The 21,992-nt window shown below is 42.2% G+C and overlaps 1 protein-coding gene across 2 annotated transcripts in view; it reads right to left on the bottom strand.

Annotated features, from left to right (window-relative positions):
* Window positions 1-2,117: 2,117 nt before the first annotated feature.
* ACSL1 (acyl-CoA synthetase long chain family member 1) overlaps window positions 2,118-21,992 on the bottom strand; it is a 59,981-nt gene continuing 40,106 nt past the window's right edge. For both annotated transcript variants that reach the window (XM_037526389.2, XM_037526388.2), the window contains exons 5-21: window positions 21,769-21,870; window positions 20,091-20,190; window positions 19,698-19,876; window positions 16,458-16,490; window positions 16,252-16,303; window positions 15,477-15,550; window positions 13,436-13,513; window positions 11,583-11,717; window positions 10,130-10,264; window positions 9,025-9,120; window positions 8,254-8,326; window positions 6,689-6,777; window positions 5,980-6,096; window positions 4,271-4,414; window positions 3,204-3,305; window positions 3,023-3,094; window positions 2,118-2,363 (exon numbers count right to left, since the gene is read on the bottom strand). In XM_037526389.2, coding sequence (XP_037382286.1) covers window positions 2,223-2,363; window positions 3,023-3,094; window positions 3,204-3,305; window positions 4,271-4,414; window positions 5,980-6,096; window positions 6,689-6,777; window positions 8,254-8,326; window positions 9,025-9,120; window positions 10,130-10,264; window positions 11,583-11,717; window positions 13,436-13,513; window positions 15,477-15,550; window positions 16,252-16,303; window positions 16,458-16,490; window positions 19,698-19,876; window positions 20,091-20,190; window positions 21,769-21,870 — 1,722 coding nt within the window. In that variant the 3' untranslated portion in view covers window positions 2,118-2,222. The remainder of the gene's footprint in view (window positions 2,364-3,022; window positions 3,095-3,203; window positions 3,306-4,270; window positions 4,415-5,979; window positions 6,097-6,688; window positions 6,778-8,253; window positions 8,327-9,024; window positions 9,121-10,129; window positions 10,265-11,582; window positions 11,718-13,435; window positions 13,514-15,476; window positions 15,551-16,251; window positions 16,304-16,457; window positions 16,491-19,697; window positions 19,877-20,090; window positions 20,191-21,768; window positions 21,871-21,992) is intronic.

Below are 21,992 nucleotides of genomic sequence, written 5' to 3'. Positions count from 1 at the left end.
TATTTAAGGGACAACTACTAGTTGTTAAGTCCTGTGTTCCTGATAAGGGAGGGAACATGAGGGTCAGGCCTGTGTTTCAGATTCCAACTCTTGTTAGGGAAGAAGAGGGGAAAAAAAGATAAGAGGAAGAAAAAGACAAGGCTCTTCAAATACAAAGGCGAATGGATTAGGAGCCTTACCGGAGATAATGTGCTCAGGGTTATGCTTTAGAGGAAGAACACAAAATCACCACGTCAAACAGAATTTCAGGGCAGAGGGAGGTGGAAGGACTTAAATACAGCAGACTAGCTAAGAAACTGGGGGTTGATTAATTATGAAAAAGAACATCTTTAAAATGATGGCTTAAAGGAGTAATAGAGGAAAAGAAAAAAGTTGGCTGCTATAAATGAGCTATCTTCTAAAATAGCTGCACTCGAAAAGAATATCCAAAACACAACAGAATTAAATCCACCACAGAACCACTAACTACAGCCAATGTAGCTTTCCAGAAAAGAATTGGAGTTTTCAAGAATATGGACATCATCCACGCTGATTTTCTTCTCACACAGTAGGACAGAGGCCAGAGGCCCAGGCTCAGCACCTGTGAAGTCACAACGAGTCCCTGGAGCACGGAGACGGTGAGGGCTGGCGGCTGAGGCCATTCCAGCTCTTCACCAGGGCACAGCAAAAGCCGCCCCCTGGCATGAAAAGAAAGGCTTCACCCACTTGAAATGCAGAAATATTTATTTTGGTTTCCTTCATTGTTTTTGGAAATTGTTTTGGTTTATAAAACATAGAAAGAGCCAACACTTAAAGCAAACACTCAAAACCCCATGTGACAAAATTATTGACTTTTTGTGCAATTAAGAACCAACATATGAAGTTCGGCTACCAGATAGTGTTATGACAGTGACAATTCCTTAGTGCAAACCCAGTTGTGCTTGTAGAATACAGGTACTCTCACACATCCAAAAACAACTGCTTTCAATGTAGAAATGACAACTTAATTCAGTCATGTGTGGCAAAGATTTGTAGTAAAGTGAAATGCTGCTAATTTCCCAAATTAACTTAAAAAAAAAAAAAATCCCTCGAGTTTATCCCAGATAATGAGTTCTCCAGATTTCTATCCTGTACCCTAGAATTTTGGCTTATCAAATACATTTCACAGAAATCCGGCAGCTTTATGGTAGGAGAGCTTATGTTTATTACTGTCCATTGCCGTTAAGTATCCAAGTATATCTACTCTCTCACTGTTTTTCAAAGACATGCCTTGCCTGAGAGTTTGTTCTGGGGGGAAAAGCCAGTTAATCACAACAGGATCTTTTGGTATGAAAACCACATTAAAAATCCATTGGCCGTTACCAACAGGGACGGGTGGCACAGCGAAGAGAAAGTGGAACACAACTTAGGCATCACCATTGAGCATGGTGGATCCAGGCAATTATTTCCCTCTTGAAATGCTTGTCTTCACTGTAGAGTCTAAGGCAGATTTTTAAACAACCCCCTAGGTAGGAATGGAGGGAGGGAATCTGGTCTGAGGAGGGTCCGAGGGCACTCTTGGTGTGAGCCAGGACGCATTCGCGTGGAGAACAGCCATTGGCCTGAGACTCCTCTGAGCCAGGTCTTTCTTCCTTCGCGTCACAGGGCGCCTTATGCGCCACAGCGAAGAACATGCGCTTCAGAACCCTTGACTGAAAGCACTGTGAGTGCGTGTGAGAAGGGGCAGGGGAGGTGGCAGGGATTAATAAAAAAACCTCTGGTCCTCTGGTGATATTCTCCAGCTGGGGCAGCTGTTCTTGCTTTTAGGGGACATTTTCCCTCCAGTGCATTGTACTCTTGAGAGCAGCAGACAACTGCAGACTTTGCAGCAAGTAGCAGACACATCAGAAATAGCTAAGTCCTAACCCTTTGGTTAGAAGGACAGGGAGACACAAGTTTCAACACCAGCCTTTTAAACTGAAGAAGTCTCAAATAACTTAGCACATTTATAGTTTCCCCTTGACAAATTTTAAGGCTCATTTTGGAAGTTGTCTATCACCAGGTACATGGTCTGCAGTGCGAGGTGACTGTAAGGCAGTGTTCCGTTTCCCTCTAATTCCTACGACAACAACCCCGAATGGACAAGTCAGACATGGGCGTTTCCTTCCCTACACTCGCTGTCGTCAAAGTTACCAACTTGAAGGCCATCAGCAGAAGACTGTGGAGGTGGGTGGTTTCTCCCGAGCTTTTGTTTTTTTTTCACATTAGACTTTGATGGTGGAATAGAGTTCATCTATCTGCGACCTGAAGTAATTCCGAAGCTCTGGCCTTCTGGCCTTCATTGTTGGCGTCAGGAGGCCATTTTCGATAGAAAATAATTCAGGGTGCAGGGCGATGCCTTTGACCTGCAAACACACAGGTGTTAAAAAAGGGAAAGAACAACCTGCGTCCAAATGGCACTGAGCTCCAGGGAAGACCCTTCAGGGGATCCTCCCTGTCCCCAACCCGGGTCTAGCTGCAGACGCTCAGTAGAGCTGGGGGCCTACTCTCAGGCTAGAATTCAGGATTGTACCCCGACCTCCAGGAAAAGGGAACTCAGGTCGTTGGTTTAAAAAAATCCCTTCCTGGGCCTCCCCAGTGGCGCAGCGGTTGAGTGCTGGGTTGCGAAGCTGCCCGTGGCCTCTGCGGCGCCAGTTCGATCCCCAGTTGCTCCCGGCCACCGGAGGAGGGTCCCACATGGCGCGCAGACCTCTCCTGCCGCCCACTGCTCCCCTCAGCAGTGTCCTTCGGTCCTTCTGCCTGCTCTGCCTCCCGCTCTGGCTCTGGTGAATTCTCTCACCCTCCCGCACTTCTGACTGTACCCAGTGCATGTATAAACAAAACAAAACAAACAAACAAACAAACAAATAAATAAATAAAAACATGCCTCTATAAAAAAAAAAAATTAAAAAAAAATAAATAAATAAAAAATCCCTTCTTCACGTATCTCATCATCTGGAAAACCCATTCATAAAAAAAATCTTCAAGTCTTTTATAGGAATTCACGTACTTTGATGAATCTTACCTGTTCAAATGATTTTAGGCCAGCTTCTTTTCCAAGTTTCACTAAGTCTTCTAAGATAGCTTTTACGACATCCTAATAAGGCAAGAAAAATGAGCTGTTTCCACTGTCGGAGGCAGCTGCAGGTACACCTAATGCACCTGATGTGAAGATACGGGACAGGCTGCAGATCTCCCCGCCTTACCTTGTTTCTGCACAGTTCTTCAAAGGCCCCATTAAATCCTTTCTTTTGTGCCCAAGTACGTAATGTCTCAACCTCTGGCACCACAATGGCTATAAGAAACGCCTTTAACACAGACAAGTGAGTTACGATATGGTTTGATCCAGATGCACTAAAATAGCGATTATGATTCTATACCATAGACCCCTGGGAGAATCTCATGAGAGTTTTAGACTCTCTTCAGAAAATGTTACCAGCTTTCAAAGGTGCCTGAGTTCAGGTTGAGAACTGGCTATAAAACAAACAGTATCCAGTATTTTGCAATAAATGTCTTTAGAGAACCACTGGAAGTCAACAAAATATAAACAAAACCCTGATTTTTATTTACTTTATGTATACTTTTATCTTATAAAACAGGGTTAAATAACCATATAAGGTGATAAGTATCAGATAAGTGCCTTAAAAAAAGAAAATTTACAGATTCATTAAAAAAAATCTCTAATACCTCATTCTACAAGTTAGTAACCATAAAACTGAATTCATTTTTCACATTTATTTATCAAGAGGAAAAAAAGTAAATAAAATTAAAGTGATGGCAAGATTCTAGATCAAGGAAAAACAGATGTACTCTTATGAAATAAAAAATAACCTTCTAAAATTATAATATTTGTCAATAACTTCTAGAAAACCAGACTCCTTCTCTGCATTGCTACCATCTGTCCCATATTTTGACAAATAGATGTTTCATTGCAGTTTTGACTTTGGTCTTCAACTTAAAGTACATTTGGCTCACAACCACCATTTGCTCAGAATGATTTAGGAGGCATAGCATATAAGTTGGATTTAATATGTTTGAAAACGTCAAACTCTTATAATCCAGACAGCAGTACTTCCCCTTATATTTAAATTAGCATATTTTACCCACTGCCCACTATTTTTATCCAATTTCCCTTTGTACCAGACTACTCAAGGTAAAATAAAAATATGGAAATTAAAGAAAAAAAACTTTCTGGCAAGAAGTGCCAAGGAGCAGAACCTAACAATGCTCCACTAATATCCCCGGTCACATCTGCAACTCACACAGCACGTACCTGCAAGCTGTCTCCATGGACAAACACCTGAGCAACAGGTTCACTTCGCTGGTAGATATTTTCAATCTTTTCAGGTGCTATGTATTCTCCTTGTGCCAGTTTAAATATGTGCTTTTTCCTGTCGATAATCTTCAAAGTGCCATTCTGTTGATCAGAGGGGTGGGGCTGTGGATTGGCCCATGGCTGTGCCACCCAGTACACTCACACAGATCCAGGGCAATTTCTCTGCACCATCATTTAAGCCTTGTACATGTCACAGGGGTTGGTTATTATATCCCACTTGACAGAGAGGGAAACAAAGACTTGGAGAGATTAAGTGACTTGTTGGAGTAGAGCGTGGGAAGAGACTCGAGAGCCATGGGAGTTCACTTTACTCTTTATCAATCAGCCAGCAGCACTGGGCTTGCTGCCTTCAGCTTAGCAAGCTTCAGGGAGTTTCCTATCTGAATGTCCTACAGACATTACTGTCTCCAAAGGATTCGAGTTCCTTGACAGCAGACACAGACTGATCCTCCCTCAGAGCTCTGCACAGAGCAAGGGCTCAGTGAATGTTCGCTACAGAAGGGCAGACTTCTAGCCTCCTAGACGTCTAGCTTGTTGAGAGGAGGGTGCTTTGGTCCTTTGCTCAGGATTGGCTGCCCACAAATGCCCCCCCCCCCACACACACACACACATAATAACTGAGGGATGCTGGCATTCCTGGATCAGACCAGCCAGATGCCAATAGTAACTAAAATCCCCACCCAGTTTTCTACCCATCCCCACACCCTGGGTCCCTCTTTAATTTTCAAAAGTCAGATGCTGGGAAGTTCCCAAGGCTCTTTCATTTCATGTCAGTTCACTTCCATTTTCAAGAGGCACAGATGGACATCCCGAGACTCTGAGATGTGTTTATCAGAATCAGAACTGAGAATCCCTCTTGAACCTGTTGGGGGGAGGGGGGTTTTATTATGAAATAGCTTGGGTATTCTGAAATCTGAATTAATTTGGAGAAGCACTTTTCAAATCAATAAAAATTTCACACTATCAAGCATCTTCAATCCACAAGAAACTGAAAATACACAACAATAAAAACCACCCGAGAAATTTTAGTGCTTGCAATGAAACACGGTAACGACTTAGGAAAAGTAGTGGTTGTTACCACAGCAGGCCAAGTGGTCAGACCTACTGGCAGGACAGCTGGGGCTTTTGGCATAAGCTTCTCACTCCTAAGACGACTCTGGAATTTCTCTACAGTCCAGGCTTCTGTGACTAAATTTAAAGAAGCTGGTTTTATCCATGGAACACTTACCTTATTCTTAATGAGATTATAAACCAAAGAAACAGATGTATTCACAAATTCGTGCCCATCCAATGTCTGGCCACTTTCCACACTGCCCCCACCCTTGCTGAACCTAAGGCCTCTCCATCAAGGCCTGCATCAAGATGAAAAAGCCAGTCTCCCAGCAATTCAAATAGGAAGAGCAACCAGAATTGATGTCAAGCATCAGAACACACCAGATTTACTGTAGTTTAAGTGACAATCAGCAACAAGTATGTGAGGAGTGTAAATCTGATCCCTGCAGAAAATGGAAGTGCCTGCATCTGCTACTCCACAAGGAGAAAGGGAAAGAGAGAAGTGAGGGTACCACCCCACAGGGCAGCAAACATCTTATTTTCTTCCCTGCAGTGGAGCAAGGGGTTTTTGCACAGAGGAGGTGACCACTCACTGGTAACCATTTTCCTATGTCCCCGGTGTGTAGCCAGCCATCTTTATCCAGAGCTTCTGCTGTCTTTGCTGGGTCCTTCAAGTAGCCTTGAAATACATTTGGCCCTTTCACACACACCTGAAGGAAGAAAGATGATCTCTTAACAGCACTACAGGGCTCTGCCAAAGAAAACATGCATATCCCAACCTTTTGCTAGAAGCCCCGGTTTCCATGATCCACAGGGCGCTGGTGGGGCTCAGTGGGATCCAGAAGGCACCTCCAATGCCCCACTTCCCATTATTAATGACCTCAGCTGCAGTTGAGTTGTACGACTAGTGCCTGCCCTGGGTTCTGGCCCCAGGCTGCAGAAAGCCCCAAAGGGACTGAAATCACTTTGAAGTCATTAGGCTTTCTTCCACTAGCCAGTAGCTCACTAATAGGCATCCAGGGCAATTAGCAGGCAGGAGTTGTGTCCCAGCACTGAGGCCACTGGAGCCTCTGCATGCTCTTGGGCCCCAGTCCCTGGAATGTCTGGCAGAAGCAGCCGGCATTTGCGCCCTCCTCTACATGACCCTGATTGCTAAACAGAAATGCACCTTCACAGAGAGCACAGCTGGGCTCTAGGATCACCAACAAAATCAAACTCAATGGCTTCCCATGGCGGGGCTGGAGAATAGCACTGAGCTAGCGGAAAGGCAGTGAGGGTGGACACTCATGGGGCTTTACTCACCTCCCCCTCCCCCTTGGCCGCCATGTAATTCATTTCTTCCACATCAACAAGTTTTATAAAATTGCAAGGCATAGGGCTGCCAACGTGACCTGTGAGTAAATAAAAGATGGAACATTTTTAAGGGGGTTACGAATATTCCTAGGCCAAATTATTTTTATTATAACATGCAAGCCTGTTCATCATAAGAACAGCCGGTGCCAACCTCTGGCTTCCATAATGATAGCCCATCTCCCCTGGTAAATTAATTTAGGGAGTTTATTCCTAGAATAGAGACAAACATATTCAACCATCTTTTAGGGATCTCCCCTAATTTGATGAGCCAAATGATTTTTCAGAGTATAAGTAATTTGGCGGCTGATCTTAAGGAACCAGGAAACAAGCCTTCTGGAGCTCTTACCAGGCTCCAAGAATCAACAGCCCCTGTCCAGGACTTGCCACCCTCCCTGCCACCCCAAGATTTTTAAATGTCCCTGTTCTCTATAAGAAGACAAAACTTCTATGACTTTTGTAAACTTTAATTATGCTCTCACACACCATCTGATTCTGATCAGTATTTAAGTTTATTAAGCTAGTACAGTGCTTCTTTCCAGTTAATCCTCCTGCCGAAGGGTGTGGTGTGAGGATTAGGTTCTTTTTCAAAAACAAAAATAACAGCAATTAGTTATGTCTTAAGAGCAATGCACATAATTCTTCCCATGTGTTCACAGCTTTAGCTTAACGAGATCACTATTCCAAATTCTCTAGATGGTGAGGATCCAAGGGCGAAAGATTAAACAAACACCATGAGGAAGGTTCATAGCCTGCTGGGGCCAATCCCAGCAGAGTGAGCTACTAGCTAGTGCCCCCATTTACAACACAGCAGGTGAGGCGGGGAGGTTTATTTAGCATAGTGTGGACGATCCCACTGGTGCAGGAGTGAGGAAAGCACAGAACTCCGCAGAGAGACGGGGCAGAACCCTGGCGACAAGCACAGTGCTGAGTAAACCCTTATACATTATTTACGTGCTATTTAACCAACAATTGATCGTTTCCTCCACAAGGCAACAGCTCGTCTCACAGGGACGTAGCGGGGATGAGATACGTTATCCACGTCTTAAGCACCTAATGTAGAATCTCATCCGTGACAGTCAATTATTTGTTTGTCCTCCCCCTTTTTTCTTTTGGGGAAAAAGGACTTGGGTTCATTTCTCTCTGTCGTCACACAGTGCGAGTTTAACCACAATTTGCCAGCAGAAAATCAGACCCCAGTGGATTACTGGAGAACTCTGTTGGGCCAAACATTCTGAGCCTGGTTTAAAGGGCATCCACTCTCAGATGTCACCTTCAGGATCTGGGTAAATCTCTGTGGCCACCCAGATCTACAGTCAGATCCTCAAAATTACATCCCTCTGCCAGAGGAGACGTGCTCCACGTGGCTCTTGGATTTACAGGGTCAGCGGCCTCCAGGCCTGATCACTGGAGACCCAACACTTGTTTCCATTGGTCAATGAACCAACCAACGATTAACCCAATTCCACTTCAAACCTGAAGACCGCGATGAGGAGTGAACACACGGCGTGTCGTACCTGCTGTCCAGTCTCCGGGCAAGGTCAGGGAGCAGCCCGCAGTGCACTCCGTCTGTCCATAGCCTTCATAAAACTGGGTCACCAAGAGAACAAACAACAACAAAGGGAGAAAGTCACACGTGCGCTGGAGCAGTTACGTTCCTCTGGCTCCTGCACCGTGGCTGGCTGTGAAACCTCTTTTCCAGCTTAATTCTACAACAAGCATCCTCACAGCACCCAAACACCTCCGCCCTCCTACTGAACACCAGCATGGTGTGTGTTCATTTTCTACTTCACTTCCTGGAGACAAGCAAGGGAGAACCCCGACGGGGCAGGATGGGCCTGGCTATAGGATGCACCCAGGCGGGGCTCTCGCTCTCAGCCCGCGTCCTCGATGTCCCCCTTGAAAACAGGTTCTCTCTCTCTCTGCCTGGTGTGCAGGTTGGCTTATCCCTGTGATCCATTCCCATACCCCCATGCCTCACCTGGAAGGCATGTTTTGTGTTAGAGCAGTGGTCACAAACACCTATTCTCCTGCTGAAGGGTAAAAGACATATAGACATGTCATTTTATATGAAACCCATTAAGCTGTATCTTTTATATGAAATATAAGCATACACACACACACACACACACACACACACACTTATACTTATTTCTCAAGTGATTTAGAAAACAGAGAATCCTGCAAGCAAAAATAAAATGCATACAAAGAGAATAAAAATGACTTTTGGAAAAAAGATTCCTGGGCATGACAAGGTCCAGAGAAGAGCCACAGCGAAGCCACCTCACCTGACAGCCAAGGGCAGTTCTCAGGAAGGTGAGCACGGTGGCGGACACGGGAGCAGCTCCTGTGATCATCAACCTGACTTTTCCTCCCATGCTCGACTGAGAGACAGAAGAGGAGAGACAGTGGGGTCAGACAACTGCAGGAGGTAGGCACCTCACAGATATCTGTGCCCGGAGCCACCAGCTAACCCTCAGCAGATGGCAAAGAACTCACTGACTCTGACTCAGGAAAGACTCCTGCCAGCGTGTTTCCACCTGAAACTACTCCACTCACTTTTTTTTTTAAATTTTCTAAAATTAGGGTAACATTGGTTTACAACACTGCATATGATCCGGAAATGCAGGTTCCTCCCTCTTCAGATGTATGCTACCATACCCACCCACCATCTGCTTTCAACAGGGAGGGAGATGCAAGCCAACACCCAGAACTCATCATATTTTAAGGAATTCGAACAAGATTTGCAACCACCACACTTCTGGCATTTTTTTGGACAAATTATCATTTATGCTTTACCACTCATGCCTAAAAACTTACTTCAAGAGTGACAACCTTGGGTCTCCCTGGTGGTGCAAGGGGTTAAGTCACAGAACTATGAAGCTATCCACAGCCATTGCAGCATGAGTTCGATCCCCCTCCAGGAAGGTGACCCACATGGCGCAGCAGGCCTCTCTTATCTCTCCCGCTGCTCCCCTCAGCAGTGTATTTCAGTCAATCTATTCTGTTCTGTTCCCCACTCTGTCTCTGGTGAATTCTTTCACCACCCTGTACCTTTGGGCCACACCCCAGTTCTTGTATGCATAAATAAATCTTTTTTAAAAAAAAAAAGAGTGACAAACTTGATCTAGAAAAGTGTAACAAAATGGAGAACCAGAAAGGCTGTAATACCCTGATTCCTCCCCAACCCCCTAAATAGTTAGCTATTGTTCAGATTTATCTTGAATACTAATAGTTTTGTCCTTGACTTCTAGAAGTGTGTCAGCATTAGTAAAAATGTACATTCTCTCCCTCACCTTCACATCTTTCTTATAAAAAAAAAAAAAAGCTTTCATAGGAACTCAAAGCCCATATTAGTTTACATGAGAAATAATAGTATGAGTCTATGGTTACCTGTATTTTGTGAAAGATGAGTTTATCCCATAGGCTGTTGTTTCTAATGATGCCACTGCGTAGCTCTGCTTCCTTTCTCTTGGAGGCAAAGTCCAAAAGCCATCGCTTCAGTTTGGTGTTTGCTTGTGAGAAAATCTAAAAAGTCAATAAATAAGAAGGCTTCAGACCCAGCAGGATGGCTAAAAGTCAGGTAATATAACAACTGGTAAAGGTGGCAGCCTCATATACTGCTGGGTGGGGGAAGTGGGGGGCGCGTAAAATGGTACAGATGGTTTAGAAAACAGGCCGGAAGCTCCTCCAGCAGCTAAAAGCAGTTACCACCTGACCCAACAATCCACTGCTGAGCGGGACCCAAGAGAAATGGACACACATGCTCACACAGAAACCTGTATGAGGATGTTCATAGTTGTCCCCAAAGTGGAAACAACTCAAATGTCCATCAATGGATAAATAAACAAATAAAACGGGTGACATCTATAGAGTGTAACTTTTTTTTTTGGAAGTTCAGATACATACTAGGACATGAATGTATCTTGAAAACACACTAAGTGAAAGAAATCAGTCACACAAGAACACATGCTGCATGATCCCATGTACGTGAAAGTCCAGAATCAGAAGATTTATAGATTCAGAAAGTAGGTTAGTTTTTGCTGAGTGGTGGATGGGGTGTGGCAGAGAGGGAGCGGAGAATGAGCGCTAAAGGGCAGATAAAGGGTTTCTTTTTGAGGTGATAAAGTGTCCCAAAATGAACTGTGGTGATGAGTGTAAAACTGTGAATCTACTAAGAACTTTGAATTGTATCATTTAAATGGGTGAAATGCCTAGTATGTGAACAAACCTGTTTTTAAAGTTTTTTTAAAGCGTCATTAAAAAAATAAAAAGACTCTCACAGATGACAGATGCCCTGCCTTAAAATAAGGAGCATTACAAGTGCCCAAACACATTTGGAGACCCCTCACACCCACCCCATCTGACCCTAGCTGTGGGGCACCATGGCGAGCAGGCATTCTCTACGTGGCTTAGTCGCTTCTAAGTGTGTAAGCAATATTTTATATGTGCAAGGAGCTTTACAATTAGTGAAACCATTTCAGAGTTACTCTTTTCATGTGATGCAATTTGCAACTTTAGGAGACAGAAAACAGGAGGAGGGGGCGATTGTCCACATAGAGATGAGAAAACAGAGGTTCAAAGAGGTTGTTGTAAAATAAAAATGAAATAAGCTTCCATTTTATACCCGTATTATACCTTATGGTTTACAAAGTGTGATCGTGTGTGTTTCATAATCTTCACCAACAGCTCTGTGAGGTGAACTTATCCTAACTTTACAGGTGAGTGAAGGGCAGTTCTGCAAGACTGAACTTGTACCCACGGTGCACAGAAGGCACGTGGCTGAGCCTTGTTCAAACCCACGTCTCGGACTCAAAGCTCAGTGGCCTTCGGGCCTGGAACTTACTCGGTCAAACATCCGGTTGAGCAGTCTCGGGACCACAGGAAAGACAGTGGGTTGAAGCACCTTGAGGTCATCCATTAGCAGCCTGATATCTCCTTGGAAAAATCCTATTTTAGCTCCATGACACAGCATTACACACTAGGGAGGGAAGTAACCAACATTTTTATCATCACAGCAGGGGTCACACAATATCCAAACACACACATGAGGCTTTAGGTTTAGCATTTCAGCCAGTTTCTAAAAACATTAAATTTCCTAAATATGGGTCATTTTTTTGAAAAACACTTTTGCATTCTTTGGTCATCATGCAACTTGGGAATGAGGATTTTTTTCTTGATCACCGGAAGATAAAGGGCTTAGAAATAAACTTGGGAATATTGTTTTTAATGATAATCTCAGAGGTTCTGCTATTTTAGTGTCAAGATAAATAACCATTGAATGAATGACATAGTATTATATAAACCAAATGTTTTTCGCCTATCAGAAACTTTAGATCTAATTTACACTGAAAACAAAAACTGAGCTACTTCCCTACAATCCTAGCTTATTTAAGTTTAATTTTTCCTTTATTTGAATCTAACTAAAGATTTCTGAAAACCCACTGAACAGGATGCAGTGGAGATACTGGGGGTCTAATACCAGAGCGGCCTGCCATCCAGCTATAATCTACAACATCGATTTTCCTGTCAAGTGCAAACTGCACTGGCAAACCACAGACAAGTGACAGTCTGCCTATTTTAAATTTTAAAGAGGAGAGATTCAAAGCACGATGAAAACAGAAGTATAGATGGTCCCAGGCTTGAAGGTATCCACTGCTCATTGTTTAAAAACAAAAACTTAGAAGGTTTTTGTTCAATGGCTTGCTTCCCAGGCACAATTTACAAACCACCATTTGGTACATGAGATCACTTTATAAACTCAAGAGATCTCCTGAGGTGTGCAAAAAGCACAGGTAATGGATAGAAAATGGAATCTAATGAGTCTTAATTCTTTAGGATAAGGAATCCCATAGGGCAGCAGCCAATCACAGGGAAGGCTCCCTATTAGTCACCTGTCCTTCTCACACCCAGCACAGTGCCTGTTACACAGCTGGTGTGCAGCAAACACCTGTTAACTGGCTGAATCGAGCCTGCTTTTTATCCTGTAAGTATACAGTCCCAACTTGCCCAAGAACGAAAAAAGAAAGTGCTCAGTCAGTTTTTAAATTAGTCACACAGTAATATACTGATCAGCTAAAGATCATTCTGCTCTTCTGAGAGCTCTTAGAATACCGGTGAAAAGATTAGTCTTGAGCCAACGAGTGCCTCAGGAGCAAGCACAAAGGAAAATACAAACTTCCCAGGGATAGCCAACTGTCGAGGTGTGAAGCTGTACACTGAAATTTAAGGAGTGTTGTAAATGACTGCTACCTCCATTAAAAAAGAAGAGAAACTTCTTAGAGCAGAAGTCTTATTAGGTTTTGTAGGATGGTAGTCATAAAAATTCTCCTTTTACATTTAATCTTTCTGGAATCATGTCCACATTAGTGGCCTTCAAAAATGTGGGCTTATAATTTTGAAGTTATTAAAATTCAAGTATCCAGACCCAGGAAAAAAACCCAAATAACTATATTCTTTTAAGTAATTAGTACCATTACTCTTTTAAGTAATTAATACCATTAGGAACAAGCAAAGAATCTTCCATGGGGATGACAGTCCGTGTGTGAAACGTACCTGCATGAGCTGCTCAAACATGTGTGCCAGTGGCAAAAATGAAATGTGTGTGTCACTGGCATTCAGGGCAAGTACTTTCTGTAAAACACAACAACTTAGCAGAACACAAACAAACAAGCAAGAAAAACAAAACTCAATGCCTACCTCTACAACTCTCTCAAACATATGGGCCAGAGGCAAGAAAGATATCAAAGTATCATCTGGGGAAGGACTGACTGCGTTCTGTAAGCAAAGACACCAGCAGAGCAGAAAGGCATTAAGATTTCCAGTCACTTTGCATTTTATCTGAGAGCACATAATACCTCAACATGAAGGTCAAACAGCTTTTGCTTATCATCTGCAATTATGTCTCACCAAAGAATGAAAGGCAATCCAGAAATATTGAAATATTTTAATACTTTAATTTTTGAAATAGAGGTCATTTCTAATGACAGAGTAACTCCATTGCAGGACTTCAGTCAAAATAAGGAAATTTTTCTCAAATTAGGATATTAAGGGATTATGTGCTCTAATAACTTTGTATTTCAAAGCTGTAGTACCCACTACCCAGCAAGCTCAGTTCCACCTTAAGGTAAGACATACAAATTTTTTTCCAACATAAGATAGCACATTATGTTGTAGCAATATAGGAGCCATTCCAACACAAGATAGCATATTATATTGTAAAAGGAAAAGAGGAAAAAAGGTAGATTTCCAAGTTTCTTTTATCTATAGCATAAATGCATCTTGTGTGTTTTAGTTTGATCAATATTTTTATCTTAAACCCCAACTTTACCTCAGTGGGTGAATAATTTAGCTCCATTTATTTAAAGTTAGCTCTGACCCAGCACAGGGGATTTGCACTCCTATAAAATGCTGATCACGATAGCTCTGCACCTAGTGTGAGTCTGACAGCTGGTTTCCATTTCATGGTTCAGAATGGGCTTCACTTAGGTCCAGGCACAGTGGGGGGCGGGTTTGCATGAAATGTTCACATTACTCACGTAAAGAATTTTTGCCTGTACCCCCTTCTGAAGCAAGTCCTTCCCCTCTCCATTATATCCCAATAATGTGATAATAGGTAAAAGCTCCAGTCCTGAGCAAACACAACAGCCCCAGAGCATGTCATCCTGGTGCAGCAGGCCATCGTCTTGGCAAATGTGACCTGCATTTACCAACTAGCATTTCTTAGTATATTTTTATGAGAAATCAAACTCAGTGATATCTACACTTTCAATTTTCTGATTCAGCCAAAAAAAAGGTCCATCAGCATGACAGATATTTTACATAGCTGAGAATGTCCCTGATTGGTAATTTAAAACACAGTTTTGTAACCATTAGCAAATCATTCTTAAGGTCTCATGAGCCACTAATGCATTTTCAGTTTTTATTAAAGGTCGATAAGGAAATTAAAATTTCACTTTAGTAGGTACTGAATGTTGAACACTGTTTAGAAAGCATACACCGAAAAAAGGTTTTTGGGACTAAGAAAGTAGGAATGTAAGTGAAAGGGAAATTAACCTTCTGTACCCACCAAAGATCCCCATTCCCCAAAACCATTAAGCACAGACTCCTGCCACAAAAATTAGGGCTCCAGAATATTCCCAAGAAACTGCAAAAGCAAATTATGGAAAATGTGGAAACAGTCTGAGGGAAAGACATTTTATTATTTAATAAGTACCTCTTTTCAAAAGCAGTTATTGAATATGATTGCTTAAGATTATAGGAAAGCAACTGAAGTTCAAAGTTTTAATCCTGCTTATAAAATGGAACTCAAACTGACCACCATGAAGAATAATAATAATTCAAAAGCCTTCAACAGCATTCAATATTTTGTTGTCAACTTAAAGAAATGATTCTAGGCTGAAACAGTAGACTAAGGCATTTCTTCTCTGTTCTCTCCTGGAAACATTTATAGGATAGTATCTAAATAAAGTTACCTGCAATAAAAGTTGCAATAAACTCAATTTACCCTGAAGGTCATAAACAGTAGTTGGAGACTAGGTCCACAATGTAAACTGCTTGAGAGAAGGTGATGTTAGCCCATTTTAAAGTTCAGATCTTATCCATATTTCAGATTGTGTTCCAATTACAGCACACACACACACACCCCCAGCAGGGCAGTGCTGCCTTTACTACTTTCATGCCTGAGGCCTAATGCCAACACAGGTATCTAAATAAAGATGACAATGTCCCAAAAGTTTACCTCTGTCACTTTCACAAAAGCTGAACAATCACTTATTACATTTCGATGAGTGATCAGTGCTCCTTTGGGGTTACCTGAAGAACACACAGGAACCAGGATAAGGTTAGAGGCCAGCTGCTCCTTGAGCAATGTTATTTTGTTCAAAGTGGTTTTGTTATAACACTGATGAGAAGAATCTTGGTCGACATGCATGAAACAACATTTTTGGAGGACCTGACTTTGGTGCATATTGTTTATGCTTAAAGTCAGAGCTTCCAAGAACCTAACGACAACATTAAATGAGGACTTACTTTACAGAAACTGAATCCAAGAATGAGAGACATTAAGGAAGCCCAGAAACCCTATAATTAGGGCCTCAAATACCTCTACAGTAAGGTACACCCATGCAAGTCAAATGTTGAGTAACATTAAGTTCCTGAGCAAACTGCAATTCTTTAAATGAAACTCATAATCTTAAACAATCTTCATTAATATGGGCAAGTTTCAGAGGGTGAGTGGAGCAAGAAGAGAAAAAAACAGGACGTTGATTTCTCAAAGCCACTGATATAGTTTATACATGGAAGATGGGTGATGTCACCTTCAATAAATGTTTGAGAAGCATGTGGTGCTCTCGAATTCTAAGATGGTCTTGTAGAGCAACAAGAGCACATGCCTTGAACTGCTTCCCTCTCTTCCACTTTCAGGCTGTCTTTAGTTTAAATCAGTCACCCAGAAAGAGAGCAGAGAGGACACACTTCCAGATACCACTTAGAAGCAATTACTTTTCAAAACATACCTGTAGTTCCACTTGTGAAACAAATTACTGCAAGATCCTCAGGTGCTGGAGGCTATAGCAATTAAAAAAAAAAAAAAAGGTGGGTGTTATAAATTAGAAAACTATGAGCCATAAGAGATCACCCAAGATTTCTACTAGTCTCCAAAATTACTTGATAGTAGAGACTGCATGGAGGGTTACGGTGAGGTCTGACATGGTGTCCTTACCTTAGGAGTCCGTCTGTTGACTCTTCCCAGGTCCTTAATTAAAAAAGAAAAGAAAAGTTTAAATGCAAACATTTTCTAAATGTAAAGAATAAGGTCATATTAAGTCATTCAAAGGTAACTTTACTGCAGGATTCACTGTCAGCTGGTTCAAAGGCAACTTAAACTTCAAATTAAACAAACTACGGCATTCTGAGTTATCCTGAATCAAGAAATTTATCCATTATTCTAAGAAGTCAGTTTCCAGTTGTCTTCTTTCTTATGTACACCTTTATAAATGGTATAGCAACTGCCCCTTGAGATCATATGGTGTTTGTCTCCTTCTGACTTATTTCATTTAGAATAATGCCCTTAAGGTCTATCCATGTTGCCACAACTGGCAAAATTTCATTATTCTTTATGGCTGAGTAATATTCTGTGTGTGTGTGTGTGTGTGTGTGTGTGTGCGCGCATACGCATTTCTTAACCTAGTCATCCATCAGTGGACACTTGGGCTGTTTCCCTTCCCTGACTATTGTAAATAATACGGCAAAGAACGTGGAGGTGCAGGTATCTTTTTAAGGTAATGTTTTCATTTTTGCTGGATCACATGGTAGTTCTATTTATTAACTTTAACATTTTTTTTTAATTTTTTAACTTTTTGAGGAGTCTCTGATCTGTTTTTCTTAGTGGCCACATTTACATTTAATTTGGGAGTAACGGGAATTTCATTCCCACCAAGAGCATACAAGGTCTCCCTTTTCTCCACATTCTCTCCAATACTAGTTATTTTATTTATTTATTTTTTGATACCAGCAATTCTAATCAGTGGGAGGTGGTATCTCACTGTGGTTTTGATTTGCATTTCTCTGATTAGTGATGCTCAACTTCTTTGTGTACCTGTGGCCTGTAGCCTTTGAAATAGGGTGTTTTTTTTTTTTTCTTGTATTTCTTGTCCCCATTTCTTTTCCTTTAACAAAGCCTCGTTCGTAATCATAACCAAAGAACTGTGGGTGCTCTTTACGCTTCCCAGACTCAGACACAGATCTGCTGTCAGGTCTCCCAATTCTGCATAACTGATGTCTTCAATTTGAGGAGAAAAATTAATCTCTGCCAGATTTAAATGCTAACTACATTTTGGAGAGCTCAACTACTTGTACTCCCCACATGGAGCAGGACTGGGGATTTTGGAACCTCCTACTGGCTACAACAGAAAAATCTAAGCCACTTTTTGAATGAATGTGAAGGTAAAGAATGACAGACTCATTTCTGCAAATATATTTAGAGCTTTGCTGCAGACTCTTGGCAGGTATAAAGCAGTCAATTGTACAAGTCTTTCAACAGATTTGCATTTTTGAAAATTTTCATAATGCTGGGAAAAATGCAAAAATTCCAGATACCAATGTTTCTACTTTCAAGCCTATAAAAATGTACAGTAATATAAACATGATCACATGATCAACTGGGAAGCTAATTTATTTCATTTATTTATTTATTTATTTATTTATTTTGTGAAGATTTATTTATTCATTCATACAAGCACTGGGCACAGTCAGAAGCGCGGGAGGGTGAGAGAATTCACCAGAGCCAAAGCAGGGAGCAGAACAGGCAGAAGGACCAATGTACACTGCTGAGGGGAGCAGCGGGCGGCAGGAGAGGTCTGCGCGCCATGTGGGACCCTCCTCCGGTGGCCGGGGAGCAGCCGGGGATCGAACCGATGCTGCAGAGGCTGCGGGCAGCTTCGCAACCCAGCGCTCAACCGCTGCGCCACCAGGGAGGCCCTGGGAAACTAATTTAGGTTCATTTCTTAAAAGTTTTATCTTCTGCTTATAAATTTTTTTAAAACCAAGTACGAATCATATTAAACAGGCAAGTTAAATATGAATTCACAATGCCATTCATACATAAAGACTTTAGTAAAAGCTTTAACACTCTTCAGTCATTTACTCATCCAAATAATTTTTAAATTATACTTGACCCTTGAACAATGTGGAGGTTAGGGGTACTAAACCTCTTCTCTCCACCTCAGCCAAAAAAAATCACACTTAAGTTTCGCCTTCCCCCAAACTTAACTACTAATAGCCTGCTGTTGATGGGAAGCCTTACCAATAATGTAAACAGTTGATCAACAAATATTTTGTGCATCATATATTCCTTAGTTATTTCATTCTTACAATAAAGCTAGAGAAAAGAAAATTGTCGAGGAGAAAATACATTTACAGCGCCGGCGAGGGTCCCACAATAAAAAAAAAAAAAAAAGAGATTAAAATTAAAAAAAAAGCTAGCTAAAAATGCAATTTAAGATTGGAGCACACTAATGAGCTCTTAAGGAATCCTATCCTATGCTCCATATACATGTGTGTGTACATGGGGGCACAGGCATGTGAACATGAGAGTGTGTACACAAGGCAGGTTTAACTATTAAAACAAAAGGTGTTTTTCCTCTGCCACCAAGTTTCCCAGGAAGAGTTTTATAGATCCTTACTTGGAGCCTCAAATTCTTTGTAGAAGGAGAACTATAAATAAATTTTAAAACTCTATTTATAATAGTTCCAGGAAAATATTTCTAACATTTTCAGAATGAGAATGACTTACGCTGCTCAGCCTATGACTTCTATGATGTGCACGTGATGGGCTCCTCCTCCTGCTAACTTCTGTTTACTGAGACTTTAGTCTGTGTCCAACTGGGACAGATCAGCTTCGTATGTGATCTGCTATCAAACCGCTGATGTGAGTAGGGACCACACTCATAGTTATCTTTATAGTTGCGGTTGATACAAATCTCAAGACATTTAATATGAAAATTAGCCAAATCAAACATCGATGCTAGAAATTCACTAGGATGCTATAGAAGTCATCTGGGAAAAGAACAATGAGGCAGATTTCTATATCTGGTTCCATTTTGGAAAAAAAGGAAGGAAGAGCTATTCACGTCTAAAGAGAACACACAGCTGGAATCACATGAATCTGAACATCACGTTCCTGGCCCTTGATGTCATGGCTTCTTGGTGCTCTAGAATAAACAGGTGAGCCTTGTAACTCCCTTTTTGAGAGCAGTTTCTGCAAGATGTGATAGTTAACACTGGGGCATGTGCATAGAATTTATTGTTCAGGTAGTGAGACAGGAATTTTTGCTCTATATCTTTCATGGGTCATTGACCTGGCCGGCCAGAGTTTGGAAGGTTGGTGGCTCAGGATACCACATCTGAGCTGAAGTGACCTAGGGAAAACCCTCCAGAGAAGTGACAGGGCAGAAGAACTCACCTCCATTGACTTGAAGCTGACGATTTCTACCCCACACTTCTTGCCTCGTTCAAACAAATCACTGCCGAAGGAGTCCATGATAACTATGATTTTAAGGCCTGGTGTTAACTTATTTTCTACCCCTTCTAGTAAGAGTATGGCCTTCCCTGGCTTATCGACAAAAACGAGAGAGAGTTCAGCTGCAAATGAGGAGAGACAATGAGAAATAAGTGTTGGGATATTAAACACTTGACCTTATCTGCCAGCAGGCTGTTTTAAGCACTACAATCCTTGAATAAAAGGTATACGCTTAAATATAAAATCCCAAACAAGTCAAATTTAAGCAAATGTAAATTTAGTCACCAAATCTAACTAAAAACGAGGCCAATATCCACCCAAACATCACAGACGTACCTTTGTTAACTACGTAGGTGATTGCTTCGGATCCAAGGGTATCATAGAGAGGAACGACCACCATTGAAAAGGCAAAACATCCCTGTTCAATGATCACCCACTAAACAAACAGGAGAGGTGGGGAGAGAAAACAGGATGTCATCATGGAATCACTCCAAGAAGACCAATAGTCCAGCCAGATTCAGAGTGGAAAGCTGGGATATAGGGAGATTAATATTTGTGTATCAACTACTATGTGCAGGCACTATGAGGGCTTTACAATGAGAACAAAACACTAGTCCTCTTCTTCAATGGAAGTACAATTGGCTGAAGAATTAATGCAAATATATGAAAAGATAATTACAAGATAAATACAAGGTAGTGACTGACTTGGGGACTGTATACAGAGTCCAAGTAGTGGCCAGCGGGGAGGTAAGTGAGCTAGCCCTTTTCAAGAGCAGCATGATTTGGAAGGACAGAGAGAAGGCTAGGTGGCTCCAACAGCGGGACTGCATGAGCAAGAGCAGGGAGGAGGCTGTGAGCAAGCTAGTGGACAGAAGTTCCAGCAGGGTGTGGGGAATGACATGGCGAGAGAGGAGCTAGAGTGAGCCTGTGGCCACCGAAGAGCCTGGTTCTGTGTCCCAGGCACAGGCGTAGCAGGTGGGGGGTGGGAAGAAGCTCCATCTGGCAGCAGTGTGCAGACAGATTTGGGAAGAGAGGAGGAGGAACAAGCTTGTAGGAAATTGTGCTGGCACAACCCCCCTGAAAAGTGATGGAGAGGCGTGATGTGGTAACGGATCATCTTGCCTCATCAGCCACATAGCAACTGATCTGCCTAAAAGGCAAATGTGGCAAGATCACTCTTCCACTCACCATCCTCCTTGGCACCCATTACCTCCAGCTGCAGTTTTCAGATCCTCTGCAGGAGTCTAACACATGGCACAGATAAAGGCGGAGCTGCCGTGGGACGGGAGCACAGCCCACTCACATCTCCGACTAGGAAGTACTTTTTCTCCCTTTGTCCCCCCCTTGGAGCCAATTTCAAGCTACTAACATGGGATTCAGATCGTAGACCCTTAGCAGGGTATAGGTGGCACAAATGGTTGTTTTTTCCCTGCACCACTCTAACCTCTACCATATTGAAATGGTTCATTCCCTAACAGATGTGCTGCTTGACACAAATAGGGTGGTTGTTCTTGACATTCCCTAGGCTATCCCAGACTCATTTCCTTCAAGAGTCCACTCAGGTGCCACATCCAAGAAGTCCTCCTTGATTGAGCTCCCATAATCCTTTTGCCCTGTGTTTACACTAATTATGTGACAGAGAAAGATTATAAGTCTGCCTTCCCTCATGAGGCACCTCATGAAGAGGACTCAAGTCTCTGCTGTGATTTTGCATCTCACAGTCTAGCACATAGTAGGTGCTCAATAAATACTTGTACTAACTCAAAAATATCCAAAGGAGCCTACCCCTTGAAGTGAGGAATATATGTCCTAGCTATAGATTCATTATGAAATTCCTTTAAAACAATAATGTTGGATGTGTTTCATCTGAGTGGATTTCACTTATATTATTTGATTATGTTAATGATAAGACACATGGTGAACATCTGGTCTTAAGCAGAAATATGTGTGAACTTCAATCAGCTCTTAATCTGAGGACTCTCAGAACTGTGCGCAGTCAGTGCTCAGTTAGTACCTCAGGTCTGTTTTGAGCAAAGATGCCGATGAACTGATCTGGGGCAGTCTTGAAGCCCTTCTGGATTAGCGCGGATCCTATACATTGGGACAATTCTTCCACCTGAGATGGGGAGGAAAAATCAGAAACAGCGTCAGGCCCCACCCAAGAAGCAGGCTTGCTGTGACAGCTGAGGCGGGCGATTCAGCCAGCAGGCAGCGCTGCACAGAGGTGAACGAGAATGA

Source organism: Talpa occidentalis, unplaced genomic scaffold (genome assembly GCF_014898055.3).
Source record: "Talpa occidentalis isolate TD23 unplaced genomic scaffold, MPIMG_talOcc4v2.1 talOcc4.4, whole genome shotgun sequence".
In the NCBI taxonomy this organism is placed as follows: Eukaryota; Metazoa; Chordata; class Mammalia; order Eulipotyphla; family Talpidae; genus Talpa; species Talpa occidentalis.
The sequence above is the reverse complement of the archived record's forward strand: the minus strand, read 5'-3'. Positions and strand labels throughout refer to the sequence as shown.